The sequence below is a fragment of the Anser anser genome, assembly GCF_964211835.1.
Source record: "Anser anser genome assembly, chromosome: Z".
Classification (NCBI taxonomy): Eukaryota; Metazoa; Chordata; class Aves; order Anseriformes; family Anatidae; genus Anser; species Anser anser.
In genome coordinates, this window is record NC_139723.1 from 32,710,284 (window position 1) to 32,732,416 (window position 22,133).

General features: G+C 43.5%; 1 protein-coding gene across 1 annotated transcript in view; it reads left to right on the forward strand.

Moving 5' to 3' along the window:
- Nucleotides 1-22,133, forward strand: part of LOC310890206 (neuronal acetylcholine receptor subunit alpha-7-like) — a 59,973-nt gene that overhangs the window by 32,161 nt on the left and 5,679 nt on the right. Inside the window, exons 6-10 of the mRNA XM_083818931.1 lie at nt 2,992-3,071; nt 5,279-5,446; nt 6,506-6,700; nt 8,016-8,102; nt 20,845-20,954. Coding sequence (XP_083675057.1) covers nt 2,992-3,071; nt 5,279-5,446; nt 6,506-6,700; nt 8,016-8,102; nt 20,845-20,954 — 640 coding nt within the window. The remainder of the gene's footprint in view (nt 1-2,991; nt 3,072-5,278; nt 5,447-6,505; nt 6,701-8,015; nt 8,103-20,844; nt 20,955-22,133) is intronic.

The window sequence follows — 22,133 nt, forward strand, 5'->3', positions numbered from 1 at the left end:
CAATATCCAGTGAGAGCCTAACACTAGAGCACTAGGTGGTGGAAAACAACATTGCTTCACTGATATTTCAGGGCTTTATCCATCCAGGACTTCTTCTCTTACACGTAAAAAAAAAAAAAAAAAAAAAAAAAAACAAAACAAAAAAAACCCAACAGCTAACAGATTTTTCTAATAGCCAGTTTAAATCTTGCAGTTGTTTTGCAGATGTCTTATTTCCCTTATCCCAGTGAATGTGCAGAGCAAACAATCCATACTCTCCTTATAATTAACGCACCTGTGCTAGAAAATTACCGCTGCCAGAGTCTTCCTGCCTGAACTGAACAATCTGTGTTTCTTTGCACATTACCCATCACCCACATTTTCTAAACTTCTTTTCGTCACTCCTTGTCTCCTCTTAACACTCTAGATTATTTTTTTTTTCTTTTCCATGAGAGTCCAGTACTCTGGACAGTACTTCTGCAGTTTTGGTTGGAGTGAAAGTTCTCTAGACACTTTTCTTTAATTCTTTCCAGGAGGGAGAGATTTTATTTTTGCTCTAACATCTTACTTTTGGACTAATTTTGTTCTCCAGTCTTGCTGTCTGGCTAGATTTTCACTGATCTGTCATTTTCTGTCAGTTTTATGCATAATATTTTCTAATTATCTGGGTTGAATTTCATTCTGCTTTTTTTCACTGTCTACCAAGATCCATTTTCCATTCCAAGTCCCCACTATATCTGAAGGAGGCTTGGAGTGGCCTGGAAATTTTTAAAGTATAATTCTTTACTCCGGCTTTACTACTTAAAGTCTCTCTACTCATTTTCAGTCACCAAAAATGAAGCATATGGTATGGTCCATATTACTCTAGTTTATTTATAAGAGCATGACATGGAAAAGGCTTTCTGAAGTTCAGATATATCTCCTACCTCCTCTTATTCATTTAGTCAGTAAGAAAATTAGATTGATTTGATCCAGTTGGCCCTTGACAAATCTGTGCCAGCTTTTTTCACCTCATTATCTTTGAAGTTAGACTGATGTGTCTGTAATTTTACCTTTTTACAAAAAAAAAAAGAAAAAAAAGTCAGAATTCTGTTTGATCTTCTCTAATTCACTGAGCCCTTCCCTGTTCTCCCCGAGCTCTCACAGATAATTGTTAATGCTTCAGAGGGTATTTCGGCCAGTCCCTTCAGTACTTGAGAGTAAATTTCATCAGTGCTGCCAACTGGAATCTCTCTTATCTACATACACTTCTTTAACCTATTCCTCCCCTCTCCTGCCCTGGACTCCTGGCGCTGTGTGAGAATTACTTGGGGTGAGCCACAATTTGTGAAGAGTGAAGTGCAGAGGGTACAGGATACTGCAGCTCTCTGTACCACAGCAAGCAGTGGGTCTATCCTGTCTGACTTGTCCTGTTAGACTTTTCCTTGTTTTCTTCTACTAATGAAAGCCTTTTTTGCTGCCTTTTATGTCATCACTTGTCCTGCACCTTGGTCTTTTCAATTTCATCCCCATTGTTTTGTTCTGTTTCATTAATCTTATCCTGAGGCATATGATCTTGCTCCCATGTTTTCAATGCTCAGCCCTTGATTTCCAAGCCACGATGCAGAGGATCCTGAAGCAGCAGACACTGTGATTTACTTTTTCCCATCAGAGTAGGCTGTCTGTGTGTCCTGTATGTCGTCTCCTCCAGCATGTCTTGCCTGAGGACTCCTCAGACCGGAACAGAGGGCAGGTCATAAGAGGAACAGGGAATGTGAATTTTACTTGTTTGGTTGTAAGACTGGGTGTGTAAGATGGTGGAGTCATGCAACAAAGACCTGCACGTAGCCATGACAGGCAAGGGTTTGTAGCACCAGCACGGGGAACCTTCTGTATTTAACCTGGAGCAGGTCCCCATGCCTGCTCCCTTGAAGAATGCTCGCCCTTGCTCAGCACACTATGACAGAATGTGATATTCCCTATTCCCTTCTTAGTGATATTCACTATTCCCTTCTTTTTCTCAGAACTGGTGGAATCTTAAATAAATTCTCTTTTCTTGGTCCCTTTTGCATGGTTTCTGCTCTTACAGTCTCAATCAGTACTGTCCTATGAACCCCAGATCTGAAAGAACTTCTCTCCAGTGTCTTCTTCCATTGCCTGAAGCAAACCTTTGGCCCCCATGTATCCTAAGAGACTGCAGAATTATAGCCTCAGGAAATCTTTTCTCCCATAATAGATATCTAGGTAAAAAATAACTTGATTTACACCATGAGCTGCCTGATTCTGACAGCAGCCCCAGAAAAAAAAAAACATCCTGCCTACAGTCCAGTCTTTGAAAACCACTTAGAAACGTCAAAAACTATGATACTTCTGCTCCTTTCCCTTCTGCCTTTGCCCTGTGACATCTGGTGTTGAGACTGAAGAAGAAAAGTCTTTGGGGAGACCTCACTGCAGCTTTTCACTACTTAAAGGGGATTTATTAAAAAAGATGGAGAGCATCATTTTTGCTTGGGTAGATAATGATAGGACAAGGGGGAATGGTTTTAAACTAAAAGAGGGGAGATTTACATTAGAGGTTAGGAGGAAATTCTTTACTCAGAGGGTGGTGAGCCACTGGCACAGGTTGGCCAGAGAAGCTGTGGATGCCCCATCCCTGGAGGTGTTCAAGGCCAGGCTGGATGGGGCTTTGGGAAACCTGGTCTTGTGGGAGGTGTCCCTGCCCATGGCAGGGGGTTGGAACTGGGTGGTCTTTAAAGCCCCCTCAAACCCAAACCATTCTATGATATGATTCTCTGATTCTCTGAAGACATTAAGAAAGTCACCAGCATGTCTGGGAGCAGGCCAATAATGTCTATCAGAAGGCAAGATACTAATATAGGGTGTGCTCTTAACTTAGGTGTAAGCCAGACCTTGATTCTGTGCACTGAATTCTCACAAAAGATTATTTTTTCTGTAGGAATTTGGTACATCTTAACTCAAACATCAGCCTACATTTTCTTTCTTTTCTTTTGTTTTCTTTATATCGTGTTATAGTGCGGATGAAAGATTTGATGCAACATTTCACACAAATGTGCTGGTGAATTACTCTGGATCCTGCCAATATATTCCTCCAGGTAGAATGCAATGTGTTTGTTTGTTTTAAGTGAATGTGTAGCTTCAAATAACTACAAGCAGTTTTCCTTCATAAATGAATTCAAAGTGTTTAGAAGCAGTCTGCAGAAATTTTGCAAGCTGTGTAATTTAATTATTAGACAGACCCACTGAAGTAATTTAGGTCCATTATTAGTTGCGTATTTCCACTTCATAAGTCAGTAAATCTCTCTCCTGAGCAGTTTGATCATTCAGAGGCCCAGTTGAGGTATTGCCCAAAGCAAGGTGGTACGCACCACAGGTCACTTTACCACAGAGGGAAGTTTCTCATGTCAACCAACTAGCTCTTTCCTAAGAGTGAGAAGAGCTGTGACCAGAGGAGGCACCCAGAAGCAGCAATCCCTCTGCAGCCAAGTCCACCTCATGAGGCTGAACCTCCAGATCCAGGTGAAAAGATGAACTGAGGCCAGTGCTGGCCAGCCAGACCCAGAACACATCCCACTTTCTGTCTGTATTGTTGATTCAGTGCCCAGAGGGCTGAGCAGCTAGGACCTGCCAGAAAACACACAAGCTAGCTCCGCAGTCACTCCGTTTGGTGGGCAAGAAATGTCCAAACCTTGTGCCATAGCTGCTGGTTTGTTGATGCCAGCACATCCACAAGGGACACCAGGAAACAAAAGGGTCTTCCCTGGTGGCTGATCCCCAGCTGATCCCTACCTCTGAGACCTCTTTAAAAACATACAAAACAAACAAGCAAATGAAAAAACAAACAAACAAACAAAAATCTTTATGAACTTTATGTTTTTTTCTGCGGCGGACCATGGGAATGGTTGCTCTCCAGGGAGAAACAGATGACAGGAATTAAATCAGGATGCACCAGAGCAGAGCCTTCTTCATTCCTCAAGGGTCTGCACAAGTAGGTGATGGAAAAGGTGTCTGTGTGGGCAGATCTGGTGCTCTGCCAATCTCTTTTCACCTAACAGAGGAGAAAGCATACCACACAAGCAGAGTACATCTATGGTGAGCTACAAACTCTGTGGCGAAGAATTGGTTACTTAAGACCCCAAGGAAATTGAAAAGAGAGAATAAGGAGTAATAGAAATGTCTCATGCAAAGCACAGGAAATAATTTCCTAAATGAATTTAACTGCTGCTAAACTGCTTTGCCCAACACAATTTAGAAGGTAAATGTTGATAATCAGCCTACTTAATGCAACAACTGCTCACAGAAACAGCTAGATCAATCAAGAGACTGGAAAACATGGAAAGGAGAAAAAGATGTTGTTTCCAAGGCTTCATGAAAGTTTTATTTCCCAGGACTGAGAGCAGGCTGTACCCGCTACTGCTCTCCATTAGAGAAACAAGCTCTGTTACATATGGCTTGGTGGAGGAGTGGAGAGAGGGGACAAGCAGGAGACAGCTGTCTGTTGAGAAGGAAGGGAGCAGAGCCAAGATTTGGGAGAAGCCGGGAGAAAACGCCCATGAAACCAACCCCGCAATGGCTGTGGCAGTGGGAGGCAGACCTACCAGAAATTGACGGAGCAAAAGGAGGGAATCTAGCCTCTGCAGAGCATCAGTGTTTGTGCAGGGGAATAAGTAACCGTGTACATACTACACAGTTATGCCAGAATGCCCTCAGCCTCTGCAGCAGCAGGCAGAAACAGCAACACAGTAACTCTGTTTTGGGGATTTTAATCTTGAAAAGTCGCAGCCTGAGTACTTACAGCAAAGCATCAGACTCTGTTTAGGTGAATCAGAGGTAGGATTCGTGTTAGCTGGTGTTTTAGGGAGAACACAGAAACAATTACTGCAAACAGGTCACCTCGGCAGAGCATTGGAGATAACTTTCTAATGAAGCAGGAGCTGCTTCTCCATCGCACGGCACATCTGAGATGGCTGCTGGCCCAGGGGAGGTGGGGAGGTAAGGTGAGGGCTGAAGAGCCATGGGCCTGCAGGGGTGAGGGTTTGCAGGGTTGACGTCTGTGCTTTGCCACCAGCTGCTGGTGGCACGGGCTGCACAGGTCATCTTCTCTGCTCTTCCTTGGTGCCCCAGGAAGGGATGATATTCCACACATGCCAACATTTTCCACCTGTGCTAGTTGTTTGGTTACCCCACGACTACATCACACAGGCTTTTGCAAAAGAAAGGTGGTCAGAATCAACTGGATAGATAAGGGTGGAGGTGAACTGCACCCTGCACGTGATTGATTCTGGTTGATTTCTGTCCATAGGTATCTTGAAGAGCACCTGCTACATTGATGTCCGCTGGTTCCCCTTCGATGTGCAGAAGTGTGATTTGAAGTTTGGCTCCTGGACTCACAGCGGCTGGTTGATTGACCTACAGATGCTTGACGCTGATATTTCCAACTACATCTCAAATGGAGAGTGGGATTTAGTGGGTAAATTGTCTGGCCTAAATTTTTTTTTTTCAGTAGTCTAATTTTCAAAGGCAAAACCCAAATATATAGAAATGATCAATCCTGTTGAGACATTTGAAATACAGATATTAAAAGTTTCCATGAAAACAACAGCATAAAAAAAAAAAGAGTTCAGAAACAACCTTTCAAATGCATTCTTTGAAATGTGTCTGAAAACACTGTGTTCTGAAGCAATTGCCGAAATCTAAGTGCATAGATGAAATCTACTGGTGCTGATGCATCCGAGCAGTTTGCCAGTACTATACTTAGATGTACCTCATGTAGACACACTGAACACTACTGTCACATCTACTCTAACACATCAGCCAAAAAATGATTGGTGCAAAAAACACTATTTCAGCAAAACTGAAATGAGCTTTTGCAAAGAATCCCTCTCACGCAGAAAACCATGAAAGTGTCCTCCAGTCAGTAATATCTGCAAATAACTGCAGCTCACTATGTCTCTCTCCTCTTCTGTGCTTTAGAAGATACCTTTAATAATAAATACCTAAAATATCTTCTAATACCTTTAGAAGATATTTTTAAAAGAGGAACCCATGTCCAGAATTGGTTATTCATAGCTTGATCTCAGTGAGATATTTTGAACTCATTTAAGTAGGGGTAAATCAGAAGTAATGCTGTAGAAATGGACAGGTTTTAGACCACCTTAATGAGAACTTGCAAGCAGGATGTTTCGTCTTCTAATCCGGATATATAGCCAAGGAAAAACTGCCCCAGAACAACTGATTACAGTATTTCTACCAGCCAGGGCATCTGAGAGGCAATAAAATAAGAAACTTGAAATAAGAAACATTTCGTTCATAAGAACATGAAATAAAAAACATTTTTCTGCACAAAAAGCTGGATCTGCTTGTGGTTGGGGAAAGACTAGGGCGTCTCTGGAGATCCTTTTGGTGCCAGTGAGAGGCCCTTATGAGCCACACACTGGCTCATAAGCCATCTGTTCTTGGCCCCTTCCAAGGGGATGGATGCTGGGCAGTCCTGCACCTCTCCTCACTGCTCTGACCTCCCTTTCTGTAGGTGTCCCAGGAAAAAGGAATGAGATGTACTACGAGTGCTGTAAAGAACCCTACCCAGATGTGACATACACCATCACCATGCGCCGACGCACCCTCTACTATGGCTTGAACCTACTGATTCCCTGTGTCCTCATATCTGGCTTGGCTCTGCTTGTTTTCCTCTTGCCAGCTGATTCAGGAGAGAAGATTTCTTTAGGTAAGTGCTCAAGAATTCACTTATTTCATTAGGGATTCCCATAAATTGGCAAATAATGCCTCACGGTGCTTGATAAATAAAGATTTCCCTGGAGGAACAACAGAAGCACTTGTTTGGTTGCAGAAACTGGTGTAACAGCTTTCTGCACACCATTCACACACACTGTGCTAAGTACTTCTACTTGCATTTACCCTGGGATGAGGCAGAACTCATCTCTGGCAGAGGCAGCAGTGATAGTACTCTGTCTTCCCTGTGGTTCTGTTCCTTAGCAAGTCTCACTGGATTTCACGGCTGATTAACTCTCTCTTTCAGATAAGACATGCTGACATACAGAGAGTGAAGGGTCATGAGCAGCAGCAGCTGGACACTTTATTTTTGCCTTCCAAGTACAGCTCCCAAACCTCCAAACCATGAGTTCCCAAGCAATGCAAAGTAGCAACAGCCAAGGAATAGCTAAACAAGATTTACTGTCATGTGTACCAATAAAGAGAGGAGGGGCGCTTCCAAGAAAAGACAGGGAAAATAAAATGTAAAATAAATAAAAGTAAAGTAAATATGTAAGAGTGACCCAGCTAAGACCTTTAGAGTCAATTGTGCACAGATGCAATCAGGATAGAAACCTTTAAATCATGCAAATGCACTTGGTTGGTAGAACCATCAGGGTTCTACTGAGCAGCCAGTCTTACAAGAAGCAAAACACGGGCTGTGAGGGATACGACTGCTGCCTGTGAAAAACAGGCAGGGAAAAGGATTATCTGAGCTAAAGTAACAACGTTTTCACAAAAATGGGATGTAATGTTCATACATTAAACATGCGAAATAAAAAGCAATTTCTCAGCTTAGGGTAGTTAGGTTTTGCAAACAGCCTTTCCAGAGAGAACAAGATAACAAAGAGCTCCTTTTGAAACAGGCATGCATCTCTGTGGAGGGTGTTATATAACATGCAATAGCCAAAACTGTTCAAGTGTCTCCTAGCCCTTAATAATTGTCTGGGTTTTGTATGAGTTCTGTTTTGCAAGAACAGTGTATTTCATGAGATCTGCAAGCTCCATTTGACTGACCTGCAAAGATTTATCCATTATTTTCAGAGGAGCAAAGGTTTGGGTGCAATTGAGAAGTGGAAAGGGAGCAGATAAAAGTGCATCCAAAGATGCTCTCACTTGGTAGAAGTTCTCACCTGCTCTGACAAGCACTAAGTCATGGTTTTGGCTTAGCCATAGATCAGGACAAAGTTATATTTAACAGCAAAGACATCAGAGGAGGAGCTGCAGTGATCGTGTTCCTCATCTTTCCCCTACATGTTCACTCCCTGCAGGTATCACTGTTCTGCTTTCCCTGACAGTATTCATGCTGCTTGTGGCCGAGATCATGCCTGCAACTTCTGACTCAGTCCCACTAATAGGTAGGTTCATTTTCTCTGCTCTGTGCATAAAGTACAATGCTTTCCAAGAGTTCTTCAATGCCTATTGGAGGTTTGACTCTTTGTCTTACCACAGTTCTACATTTCAGCAACGTCAGGAGTAAATCCCTGTCTGGGTTTTGCTGTCTGAGTAGATGCAGAGAGAGCCTGCATGAGGGATAGAAAGGGGCTCTGCAAGTATCATATAAGCTGGTAATTGGAATGATTCAGGGGACGAAGAATCAATACACGATGTGGAGGTTTGGGTAGGCAGAGTACAAAGGACAGCACCACCAGTACATGGATGTGGGTGGGATACAGGAATATTACTTGGCCATGGTGCTGGGCTCATTGGGTCTGCTGGTACAGTTACTCTGACATCTCTCTGGATGAAGCTGGGCCCATTTGAAGATGTCAGTGCTGCTGTCTGAAGAAAATCCTTTCCTCTTCCACATCACCTGCTCTCCATCCTTTTATGCACTGTTGGGAATTTATTGTACTACCTGATGTAAATTAAACACAACTTTTTGCTTAAATATGAAAAAGTTTAATGAACAATGCATTGGACAGAGTCCTTCCACCATATGCAGATCTACAGGGAGTCTGCAAAGATGTGTCATGAGCCTTTAAACCTCACTGAAGTCTCAGTTTCTCTTTGTGGTCATCCCCACCAAGCTAGACACAGAACTCTCATAGGTGCAATCATGAGCTGTTCTTTCGAAATAACCAGTGTGAGTTAAATTGCCATGCTGTTGCAGGGGAGCTTGTCCTTACCAAGGAATGAAGGTAAGAACAGAGTGGTGAGGCTTGCACAAATGACTCAAGAAATTCCCACCACTGTCTGAACAGCAAGACTCAACCTACAGATAGAGAAGTTAACACGAACACAAAATGGATAGGATATCACCCTCTGGGGGAAATGCTTGTGAGACTGCACAGCCTACACTGAGAGCAAAAAACCCACAATCATAACTGGCTTAAAATCTCTAAAGCTAGATATAGCCCTGTAAAATCCAAACTAGGAACCTTCTAGGCAATTCTCTTTCTGGCATTGACCAATGTTAAATAACTCCAAAGATAATACAAGAAATAGAAAGTTATACTAGATAAATATTTTTATTATGAGTTAGCAAATAGCCATGGAAACATCTAAAAAAAATCTTATGTGGATTTAACATGGTAGATTGTTACTCACTTTGTCACTGTTGTGGTATCAGAAGTCTCCAGATCAGTAGGTTAGGCACACAAAGCACACAATCGATGGGAAGTATAAAGAAACAGCTGGAAGGAATGATATTTTCCCATTTTTGCAGACAAGGAGTGAAGACACTATGAAGGATTAAATGATTTGCCCAAGGCCATACAAGAAAGACAGCGGGCTGTAATCATTTTTTATTTATTTATTTGTTCTTTCTGGAGTGTCAAATAACAAGTCAGGTGAGGGATTCACTTTTATTCTACGAGGTAAATTGATGTGGGAGGAGGGATGGCTTATTTGTTATGGGACTGTCATATCAAGTTGCTAGCACACAAAGACGTGGATATTATGAACCTTAACAGAAAAAGTGAGAAATATGGACTTGATGGCATCTTGTTTCTGAAGCTGCATGTGACATAAACTACAGGAAGGGAAAGTCACCTCTGTGTGCTGCACATTCCTCTGCCAGCTGATTTGTCACTGGCAGCACGAGAGGGAGAAGCAGCGAGAAGCTCCCTTGTGCCTTCAGAGAAGCAAAGGCAGAAGGGAATGCCTTGAAGCTGGTCAGAGGGCCAGGAGATTCAGGTGGCTCTCCGCCTCTCTTGGGCTGAGGAGGCAGAAACCCAGCAGAGCTGTGATGGCTAAATTGGATGGGAGAGGCAGAAGGCTGGGTGGCAAGTTGTGATCAGTGAAGGCACGTGTACTTTTGTTGTCTTTCTGTTGGATGCACATGTACCTGGGTGCAGAGCCTGAGTTACTACCGGCACCTGCTGAAGGAGAAGCTGGTGACAGTCACCCTGTGGGCACAGGCAAAGCAGCCAGTAGTTATCTTTTTCACTGGGACTAAGTGATCTGTGCAGTGCAGTCCCTTATCTCCTGGTCCTCCTTTTGCTAAATTTGGAGCTGGCTTTAAAAAGGAGAAAATGAGGCTGGGACTCTGCTGTTCTGCAAGACCCAGCTAACAACACCTGATGCATGTCTATTTGAGTCATTTCTATCCTGAAGTTGATTTGAGTGATCCAGACAGGTATTATTATTTTTATTTTCATAGGATCATCACTCTATCTTGATCTCATGAGGACTCAGTTTCTCTCCTATAAACTGGGTAAAGCATAGCTTCCTGATCTCATAACAGGGTGGGAAAAATAAAGCTGTTCTGGATTGCCAAAGAAATAAGTATGAACACCAAAGGAAAACTCAGAAATTGTTAAATTATCCTCTCCTGTGAGCTAAGGTCAATATTTGCATATAAATCATGACTAAGGTTCACATTCCAGACAGTTGAAATAAACTAAAAATTCAACATTGTATCTAAGTGCTGACAGAAGGTGCACTTCATCATTGTAAAATTAAAGCCTAGCATGAATTGTATCATAAAAATAACAAAAGAACATTTACTCAGACATCTTATTATCTAACTTCAAGGCAAAAAAAAATCAGATCTACCTGTGGAGGAGGTTGACTATGCAACAGTCCGTTTCTCCATGTAAATGTTATATTAGGACCTCTCACAACTTTTCATCCTTTTTAGATCAAAAGACAGGGAGATGATAAAGGAGTCTCTTCTCACAGCTAGTACACTAAATATGCCTCATTGGCTGCACGTATTGTTACAAGTTTTTCCTAATGCCTCAATAATTAGAGCATATTAAATATATTGGAATCTCAAAGTTGTCATGTAGGTCAAATGCAGTCTGTTTCTTTCATCTGTTCATTAGTCAAATTTTGCATTGTGAAACATTATAATATAATTATGCCAGCACACAAATACTTTGTAAGACACTAGAGACTGACTTTAGGTATCCAGATGAGGGTTGCCTAAAACAACCCCATGATTACTTTCATCTGATGCTCCCCTGTAACAGCCTAAAAGCAAACCGACCCATCCACATGGTGGGGTCCACTCAGGCATCATTCTCTGAAAGTCTGCCGTCATCCGCCCTGCCCAGGACCCCAGAAAGGAGCACCTAGATGAGGCCTGGCTGTTGCTGAAGGGAGGGATCCCCCCGGGCCTCCTGGCTCCTCACCCCATGCCCACTCTGCCCCAGCTCTTGGCTGGCCCCTGTGCAGCCCTGTGCCCCCTGTGCCATCTCCCAAGAGCTGCCCTCTGGACTCCTGATGGGCTCTGCTTGCCTAGGGCCAGGGCTGCCTATAGCTCTGGCCTGAATTGCATGCTGGCTCAGTCAGCCTTTCCTCCAAATAGTTCAGCCTTGTGGGTATTAACTTGTCTCCCCGGTATGGGAGACCTCATCGATCCCTACAACTACCCAAAAGGAGGTTGTAGAGAGGTGGGTGTTGGTCTCTTTCTCAGGTGACAAGTGATAGAAACAGCACCAAGTTGTGCCAGGGGAGGTTTAGTTTGGATGTCAGGAAGAATTTCTTCATGAAGGGGTGCTGAAGCATTGGAAAAGGTTGCACAGTGAAGTGGTGGAGTCACCATCCCTGGAGATGTTTAAGAGATATGAGGACAAGGCACTTGGGGACATGGTTTAGTAGTGGACTTGGCAGTGTTAGGTTGATGATTGGACTTGATAATCTTAAGGGTCTTATCCAACCTAAATGACTCTATGAAGAGCACACCTTCTATCCTCTTAACAAAGCCACCAGCAGCTGAAAAAATCCATTGCTAGTCTACAGAAAAGCCACTGTTGCTGGTCTTTGTGTGGGAAAACATGACCCCACGTGCTTTGGAAAATCTGAATTTATTCCTAGAATTTTTTTATTTTTATTTTTGAAACAGCCATGCACCCACTGCTACCTGGACATGGCTGAACACTTCTGGCCTTTGCTAGTGTATAAACACTAAACCCAAACATGCTGTACATTTTACTTTTCTCCACCATCTGACCACAGCCTTAACTACTTAAATAATAGTAGATAATAATACTGGAAATTCTCATGGCTGCTGTTTGGAGTGTCTCTTATGAAGAGACAAAGGAATGCTGCTCTAATACGACACCTGGGAATGAACTAGCTTCTCAGGTCTGGTCTGTTTGAAAGGAAATGTGGAAATTATAGTCTGGTTCTTCTTAGCTGAGGCCACTTCCCTTGTGTCCTCAACTTATATTTACAGTGAATAAAGCACCACTCAGCCTAAATAGACACAAGAAGACAGGCAGGGCAAGACATTTGCTTTTTTCTACCTCTGCACAAAGCTGCTCCCTGGTTCCTTGGTGTGTGTGCCCTTTCTTTGTCTGCTTATAAAGCTGCCCAGAGCTGTTCTTCATGATGTTCAATTTCCCCTCACAATGGATGCCCATTTCTATACAGCCCTCTAAATGCTGTGTTAATACACATTAAAAACAAGCAGACTTCTTTTCTGCAAAGAGCAGGCAGCAAAGATATAAGCTTATAGATATAAGCAGCAGGCTGCTCAGCACTTTTCAACACCAGAATCCTGATACTCCACTGCACTGCAGGGTTGTGTTTACAGGAACTTTCTTTTCCACAATGATCAGTCTATTATTTCCCTGCCAAATGTTCTATCTGGGTAGTCTGGATGATGACATTTGGTCCCTGCTCTCACCCAGCCTTCCTGGGGGCCTGCATTCATATCAGAAGCTAGTTTCTCCTTGAATAGCAGCACATCTGCTCCCATCCTTCTGCAGGAGACCATCCATGTTTGGGGGAAAAAAATATTTCCAAAACACAATTTTCAGCAGCATGAGTACGTGCCAAGCAAGGCACAGAGACCATTCAAAAGTTGAATGCTGCCCTTCTGCAAAGTCATTTGTGATGCCAAAGAAAGAAGCTTGGGAACCAGAGCAAGGATGCCTCTGTTTCTGTTTAAAAAATTAACTACCCCTAGCAACAGAAACCAGCTCAGCCATTTGGATGAAGAGAGTTTTAGTCCCATGACATCTACAAACACAATGGTTTGGCCGGAGCCCAACACAAGTCAACTCTATACACAAGGCTTGTTTCACTTCTGGGTCCTGGAGGTCCCTCCTGGCACTCAAAGCTCTGGAGTGTAGCTCCTTAAATACTTTCAGACCACGTCCATAGAGCAGCAGCTGTGTCCTAAACTTACCCTCCCTGGTGTAGCTTAATCATTCCTCATGGGCAATGTGTCTGGCTGCACACGTGCTTTGACTTTTGATTTCTCTCTTTGAAAATATTTTATGAAGAGTCTATGTAAGTAGAGAGAGATGGATGTCATTACTTGAGGAAGGAACATGAAGAAATGCAAAGTACTCCAGGTGTATTGCACATCTGAAATGGCTGGGCTGAATGTGCTGATCACTGGCTAAAATCCTAAAGCCTGTGTGATACAGCTCACGTATACATCAACTGTTCTTTCCACTTCTCAAAACCTATGCAGTTATGCATAGATTTATCTCACACAATGAAAGCCAGTAATTTCAAAGGGATTTCATGTCCCTACCATTGCACCCAGCCTACTGCATTATATAAGAAGGGATATCTACATGGATGTGCATGTGCCGATTTCCCAGTTCAGTGACCGCACTGAAATTAAGCAAATACTCTTATTTCAATTAGAGCTTTTGTACAAGCTCAGGTCCTACCCACTGAAACTAAAGGCTTAGGTAATTAATCTGAGAACTACATTTGAGTCATTCAGATGTAAACTGGAAGTGTCTTTTTTATTTTTATTTTTAACTCTATAAAGATAAATTTATTCAGGTAAACAGGGATGGATAATCAAGTCCATTTTTTGATAATATTTTTATGACCATCTCTGGAGATAAGATCAGTTCCTTCCTCTGGCAATAGACATATGCCTGAATTCTCTTTTTTATAGAGCTCTGTGCCTCCCTTCTTACAGCCTCCATATCTCTGGTCTGTTTCATTAAGCTGTGTTTCCCATTTGGAAGCAACCTTGTAATTAAGGCTAGTAAACCATGCATTAAGAAGTCACTGAGGAACAAGTTCCCCTACGTCAAGACAGATTCCTGACTGTAGCTCTGTCCCTTCATGACTGTCCTTTGAGTAGAGACTCCTTAAGATGTCACAGCTGTTGACCATGCCTACACACATCCAGCAGTACCTGTTAAAACAGTGACCAGAATCTAATTAATCTTGTACTGCTGTAGGCATATCTTCAAAAATCAGTGTCTCAGTTTAAGCTTCTGGTTTGGATTTATAAACCATAAAAAAATGTAGCTTCTAATGTAATGTTTAGTTACTACGAATACCAACTAGTCTTTCAGAAAGACAGATCAATCCACAACCCTTGTTAAAGTCGGACAAACCCCAAACCCATTGCACTAGAAAATTCAGAGCATCACGGCTGTGGGCATGATCACGACCAGCTTCCTGACCTCCTTCCTTCCCACCTCCGACATCATCTCCAGAGGGGAGAAACCCTGAAGCACTGAAAAGTTTTGTAGCTGTTGCCACTCTTCCCTCTCACTCCGTGATGCTGGCTGCTTCCAGCAACAGATAAAAACACCAATTTCAGAAGGTTTCTCTGCCACCTTCCTGCATCTGCCTTGAGCCCACCTTTGTTTTGCTGCAGTGTTGTCCCACTGCTGTGAGAACAGGGCAATGCAGTGGAGAAAGAGACCCTAAAATGATCACTTTGCAATTCATCTGGCTGTTTACTCTCCTGTTGGTCCACAGCTCACAGCAGACCAGAAGCCTTTGAGGTCAGGTCCTGGGTGGCAGAGAAGTACAGTTATGCAGAGCAACAGCTGGGGGCACTCACAGCAGGACAGCTTTAGCTTGAGACCAAATCTGCAATAAGGTGTGAGTTGGCTGCACTCCCTCCATCCTAGCCATGCTCTGAGGAAGTCAGATCAGATTGCCCAAAAGGGAAATCCTCAGGTGAAATGTTCTGAAACCAGTCAGAGAGCATCCTGTTGCTCGGGAGAAGTCCTCAATCATGTCAGACTTTTTTCCCCACAGCCAAATATCTCCAAAATGCTGCAAATCACTATTTCTCTCTCCACAATAACACAACCAAATCTGTATTTTCTATAAAAGGACTCTTATTGCAGAAAGTGTGAAGCACCTGAAAGCTAACATGTGCAGAGAGCATTTGGAAGTGGACAGCAGGGCTTGTGAAGATAAGGAACTGTCACTTCCTATGATCAACATCCACATGATGCCTGACACCTTGGCTGGATGTGTCAAATGCTGCATAAAAACCCTCAAGTTACCCTCATCTCCAGATAACATAACTGCATTTTCCTCTGTCTTCTTCATCTGCTTGCTTATTCTAAATCCACAACAGTTGAATTTGCAGCTCAGGGCTCTGCTGTGCTGACCTGTTTTCAGCCTTCTTTCCTCCTTGCCATTCATTATCTTGCCAACATTATCTCAATACAAATCAAGGTTGTAAGCTGTGGGTAAGTAAGTTTGCAGCAGATGCTTAGGGTGATTTCTTGCAGTTAGTCATACAGCAAATGAGACTGCAAATTGCTAAGACAAGGAAGCAATGTGGTGCTTTGCCACCTCCAGGAGTTACAGATTGTTTAAGCTATGAGCATAAGATATTATTAATGGTCCTGACTAGAGAGAGAAAATGAGATTAATCTATTGCATCTTTTGTCATCTGCCTGCATGTCTTCAGCTGCTGCCATTTCATTTTTCCCTGTCTCTTTCCAGTTTTATGGAATGATTTTCTCCTTCCCTTTTCATGGTCCTTCCTGGTGACCTGCTGATGCCAGGTCTCCTTTCAGCTTCTTCCACCCAACAGAAATTCTTATTTGCAGCAGTTCTTTACAGTGATCAATGGTGCTTTGCAGAAATCCATGACTCTTGGATGCACTTTGTTTAAAAGAAAAAAAAAAGAAAAAAAGAATAAGAACAGTTTTATTCCTCAAACACTTGTTCTATTATTCAACAGCATGTGGGAGGAAAAAGAGAGAGAAAATCTATGCCCTTTAAAAATACCATAATCAGAAGGTCAACATAGGTTCTAATCCTGAAGTCTCTCAGTCTTTTAAGATATTTCACGTTTGTGAGGCACCAGTAACAATTTTTTTTTTGCCTTCTACTGCCAGTGAGACCTAATAGATTGACACAAGGTGTCCCAGATACAGTAAATCTTAATGATGGACAACTTTTTCTTGCCCTTGTCATCGTCCCTGTCTCTTTGATGTCTGAATACAACAGTAAGTCAGCCAGCAAGGCAGTCTGTCCTCCACCTTCTGATTTCCCTGGTCTCCAAGAAACTCTGCCCATGAACAGCCATCACCTGCCATAGACTGCGACAGTGTTAGACCAGCTCCAGTCCTGCTCCATGCCACAGGAGAAAAGAAGGAGGGTGGGTGGAAGTCCTTGTGCTGACATCTGAGGTTTTCTGCACCCTCCACAGGCTTCAGTTTATTAACCTGGAGCCATTCCAGAGGGAAGAGCAGTGTGTATCTCTTTCTGTGCATGCTCTCTCTGGGATGTTTGTGCCATTTCATGAGAGTTCACCAGAAGTGCTCAGCACTAAATGATTGAAATGACCTGACTTACAGAAGCTCTAAGCCGGTCCTGCATTTCAGTTGCACAAACTGGTGTGTCCACAAAAGAAGGAATACAAACAGAAAAGGTAGTGGGAAGTATCCAATCTTATCATTGTAAACACTTGATCATAACACTCTCTTTTGTCCCCCCTCTTCCACAGTAACAGCAAGACTGGACACAATGGAGAAGCTCTGCCTTTCCTATGATTAGCTGTGTTAATAAATCTGGGTAATACACTGCTTTCTGAATCAGTGTTCAATGATAAAATCAACAAAGTGAAGCATCCATCTGGAATCATTTCGCCCCTCAGGGTTTCTGTTTTATTTACCCTGCTCCTACTCAGCCCTTAAAGTTAATCCAGTTCCACTCAAGCAGCAGATCCAAATAATTTCTAAAATAATCCTAAGGTGCTTTCCTGACATCAAATAAGGGCACAGAAGGTCCATAAATCATGCTGGAAGCTCCTTGAGTTATGATTTGCAAGTCAGTGCCATCCTTTTGATATAGGCAATTTCAGAGGATGTCTGTAAGAACAAATAGCTGTTGTCACCGATATTTTAAAGAGCTTCTGGGCCTCTATGTCTATATTAGATCTGTATTTGCTATGACAGCAGCACCTGATCTTCTTCTGACAGTGCTGAGACAGGGGCTGACAACTCCCAGATGTTAGAACAGCTGTCCAGGTAGCGTGTTACATCATGCCTCCTTTGGCAAAGGGAATAATATCAGCTGTAGGAGAGCAAATATTTCATGCTTGAAAGAGCTCAGCCAATAATCTTAAACAGCTTTCCTTGTCACACGCAACTGCTAAAGAGAGCGGCATGCAGCTCTGAAATCGATGGAGAGCATCTAGCAGGCGTTGGTATTCCTGGGAAATGCCACTGTGTAAGGCAGGTATATGGTGGGGCTGGAGACGTGGATATCTCCCTTCCCTGGACTGCGGCAGCTGTCCAGGACAGAGAGTGCAAATGAAGCAGTTGCCTTCCAGAATGGGTCAGTCATTTCCCAGACGTGCCCCAGAGCAGCTGACGTACAGCACTTGGTCCCATGCTCTTGCTAACGCACCCTGGTCTGGGATTGCTCTTCTTTAATCCGAGGGCTGACACTACCCACTGGGAGGTGATTTGTTAAAGCCTCCAGGATGACCCATTTATATGAGGGAAGACCTCAGTAAGCAGGAGCTCTTAAGAAGGATACAGAGAGATACTTAGTGGGAGAGATTGAGCACTTCCCTTCTGCTGTTTCAGTGAGAGGGGATGAGGTTTTGTGAAATCAGATTCACATTTATTCCTGCCAACAGGCACTCACAGGTGTAGGGGCTGGTGAGAGCAGCAGCTTCAAATCCCTAAGCCCGTGAGTGTCACTTGTTTCCTGTGCCACGTTTCATGGGAGAGCATCTCTATTCCTGTGGCAGTGCTCAGCAACATCGGTGGTGCCCCAGGAATAGAGTTCACTGATTTGGGCCTGTGTGGGGCAAGTGTGGGGTGACTGCAGACTGCTCCTCTCCTCATAGGGTGGCTGAAGAAAGGTGAGAAAGTCACAGTCATAGCAGAGGGTGTGCTAGGTGTGAAATGGCACATCAGCCCTTGTTGCTTTCACCAAGTGATGGGAGTTGATCCGTCTGTTGTGAGGGCTAAAACCTGCCGGGGCAGAGATGCCAAGTCAGCAGGCTGGAGCGTTCTCAAACCATTAAGCAATGCTTTTGGGGAGGTGCATGGGAGACAGCATGGGAGTCTTCCTCACCAGTTCTCCTGACTATTGCAGAAGGACCATGTTTTTCAGCAAGGAGGAGAAGGACGCAAGATTAAACTCTGGAAGGTAATATTAGGAAATGCAGAGTGAGTACACATATTTTTTCAGAGTCAGCATCTGTTTGCCTTGCAGAATTTAACATTGGGTCCTGGGGTCTTTCCTTCCCTTCCACGTGAACTGTCACTGAACCCAGGCCCAGCTTGGTCTTGGCCATCTCTACCTGTGTCTCTGTCCCAGTGCAGGATTTGGATTGTAGGTAGAATCATGTTTTTGATCAAAGATAGACATGGGCAGAAGATCTAGCAATTTATTTGTGAACAGTGACTCATCTAACTCATCTTGCCACAGGAGAGCAGGCAACAGCCTTCATCTTGTTGCATACTGGAGCTGTGAAAGGCTAACACGTAAAATGTGCCACCAGCTGATACTTCCTTCCACCCCTCTCAGTGCTGGTTCTTCAGGTCTGGGCTGCTCCAGAGATTTGGGGCTTTCTTCCCCTGAGATGAGCTCAACGCCTGGGCTGCATGGGTTTACCCACGCCAATTTTGCCAATTTTCATCTCACAGATACTCTTGTGACATTTCATTGCCTGACCCTGGCAACAGGGCTGAAGTACAATTCCCTATTTCCTCCATCCTTACTTTCCAACTGAAAACTTAACTGTACCTTGAACTGAAGCCTCCTGACATATACAGATGATGCTCACCCAGACATTTCTTCTTCTCTATCTTCTTTTGTCTATCATTAGGCAAAAACAAAAAACATCTTTCTTTATGGCTCCACGGGTCCCCTACAATTCCCAGTCTGTTCCTGAGAGAACTGCTTTCCTTGTTTGTTAGTAGATCTCTACAGCAATTTCCTGACCTCAATTTCTGGGTTTCCAGCACACAAAGTTAAGACTGATTTCCTACCCTAATCATTAGCTTGGACGTTGATAGTGTCGGGTAATACCAAGTTCTTTTCAAATTCAACAAGGCAGGTAATTCAGTAAGACTCTATGAAAAAATCCAAGCCAAAGCTCTTTTAAGTGGATCACTTCAGGTCAGGTAGTCTTACTGGAGGCACCATTCAGGTCAGGTAGTCTTACTGGAGGCACCAAAATGCACAGAATTTATTGTAGGATTTAGTGATTTATGGCAGTAATTAAAACAGTGATATCAACACTGCTGCATTTCTCTTGCATGATGCATGCTGGAATCAAATCAGACATCTTTTTTCAACGCTGAGTTTGTGGTTTGCTGTTCTTCTGCCTGGCTATTGGGTCTGTTCTCTTATAAGTAGGTGCAGCAAAGACCTCTCAATTCACCTCACTCTCAGGAGCATTCAGCTGTGAAATTCATCTTACCTCAGAAACCCGCACCTGCCTCTTGAAGCAATAGCAACATTGGTTTCAGAAAGGTTTCAGAACCCCATTATTATGAACAAGTGGTTTTTTTTTTTTTTTTTTTTTCTGCTGAGGCAGTGGGAAGCAGCATTAAGAAATTGAAATAGAAAAACTTGCCTCGGAGTCTTAATTAGATTCTCATTTTTTTCTGCAAGCTGCAGGAGGGAGGGGTGATGATGGAAGGAGGCTGCAGCCTGTGGTGATGTCACATTCTCTCCCACATCTCTCCCTATCACCCAGCTGTAATGGTCCCTGGTGTTTTGACACAGATGCCCTCAAATATCATTAGCCCTGTGGATAATTCTTCTGTACACCCTGGTGCATCAACCCCACTGCTGGCATGAGGAGGCTCTACTGACACTGAGATTTGGTTTCAGGTCCTAGTTCTGGCTTTCAAGATCTTGATTTCTTTCCTGCATGGAAGGTTTAAATTTAACACTTAGGCAAGTGTGTATTTTGTTCTCAAAGAAACCAAGAGAGGTGGCCCTAAGGGCTGCGGAGGGTGTTGAAAAAATGCACCTAAGCCCTTGTGGGCAATGATGGCATGAAGGAGGAGAAAAGGGTGACACAACCACTCTTCCTGGGGTGTCCACTGGTGCCACAAAGACAGCTTTTCTCTCCAGCACCTCTGCATGCATGGCAGGGAGGTCCAGGGCCAGGTGTGATGGTGTGCAGGTCAGCTCTGCAGGCACCTTGCTGTCCTGGCAGCAGACACGGAGCAGGTCCCTGGCATGGGGCTGCACATTCCTCTCTGGGAATAAAAACTGATCAACATAAGCCCTTCACCAGTTCTGGCCTTTCCTAGGTGGAGATGAGGGAATTGAGCAGATAGACTGAAAACCTAAAAGGCCTCAGATGCTCCGATGTGGAAGATCAGAGTAGAGGATATTTGGATAAGATGCAATGCTTCTCAAATGTAGCTCTCAGGGCCTGGCCAAGGAATATTATTATTATTATTTTCCCTCCTAACCAAATCCTCCTTCTACTTGCAGCTCAGTATTTCGCTAGCATTATGGTCATTGTTGGGCTGTCTGTGGTTGTAACGGTGCTGGTTCTGCAGTTTCACCATCACGACCCACAAGCCGGAAAGATGCCCAGATGGGTAAGTAGCTCTGGTGGTAAATATTCAACAGCCTACTGATGGAAAAATCTAAATGTTGTGGCAAACTGATGAGGGGAAGAAGTTGTTCCCCATTAACCCCAAGTGTCAAATAGGGACACTGTTTTACACTGTTACATTTGTTGTTGGAGTGAAAGAACAAACATACTAAATTGGGGTTTCCATTAAAAACAGCATCTGTTATTTAGGTTTTTTATTTAAACTTTAAACAGGGGTAGGTAAGAGTAATCTCTCTCAGCACCTGCTTTGCAAGCGCTAACAAAGGTGGGCAGCACCTTTGATTTCTTATCCAGCAGACACCAATAAAACGTGACATTACAAAGCACCAGCAAACATTTACTGGCCTCTGCTGGGCAGTTTGTCTGCTCTGCTCCCTCATAGATTCTCACTGAATCTAGCAGCAGAGCTGTAATCCTCCAGAACAAAGGCAGGAGGTGAAGCCAATTTGCTTATCTTGTCTTGCAACTGCCCCACTTAGGAGTTGGCTCCCAGAGCTGCTGGAAAACCAGGAACAGCAACAACTCATAACTGAACGCTGAGCACAGCTACGCTTCTCACAGCTCGGATCCGGCTCCTAGTGCACCATCAGCAGAAACAGAAAGGCAATACTTTTGGGCTTGCTCTGGCATCAAGTAGATCCCCGGACATCACTGGCTCAAGTATCTGCCCTTTGCTGAAGCTATGTCCACTGCTCTGAGTGGAAAATTAATTCTGTCTGTTTCCGTCTGATCACTTCTCAGTTCAGCTAGCATCTGGACCCTCTTTTCTCTACAGCAGAGACTGTTTTCCCACTGAGGTCTGGCACCTGTCCCAGACGCCTTTCAGGAGGAATGTGTTTATTTTAGATTTTCCAGATAAAACTAAAGTATGCTTTTTCCTCTCTCCCTTCCCTAAGAATAGGTTTTAGAATAAGAAGGTTGTGCTTTGCTATTGCAAAAAGAAAAACAATGAAAGCATAAGCAGATACAAATAGTCATCTGCCTACCTTGGTTTTGCAGATGTCTGCTCCTATAGCATCCTCTAGTACCTCATTCACCACATTTGTCATGCTAGACAATTATCCTGACACAATGTTAAATGTCCTATGCTCACCAATGTCAGCCTGAGAACAGAAATGCTTTCTAATTTGACACCTCCAAAAATAAACTGCAGCATCAGTGC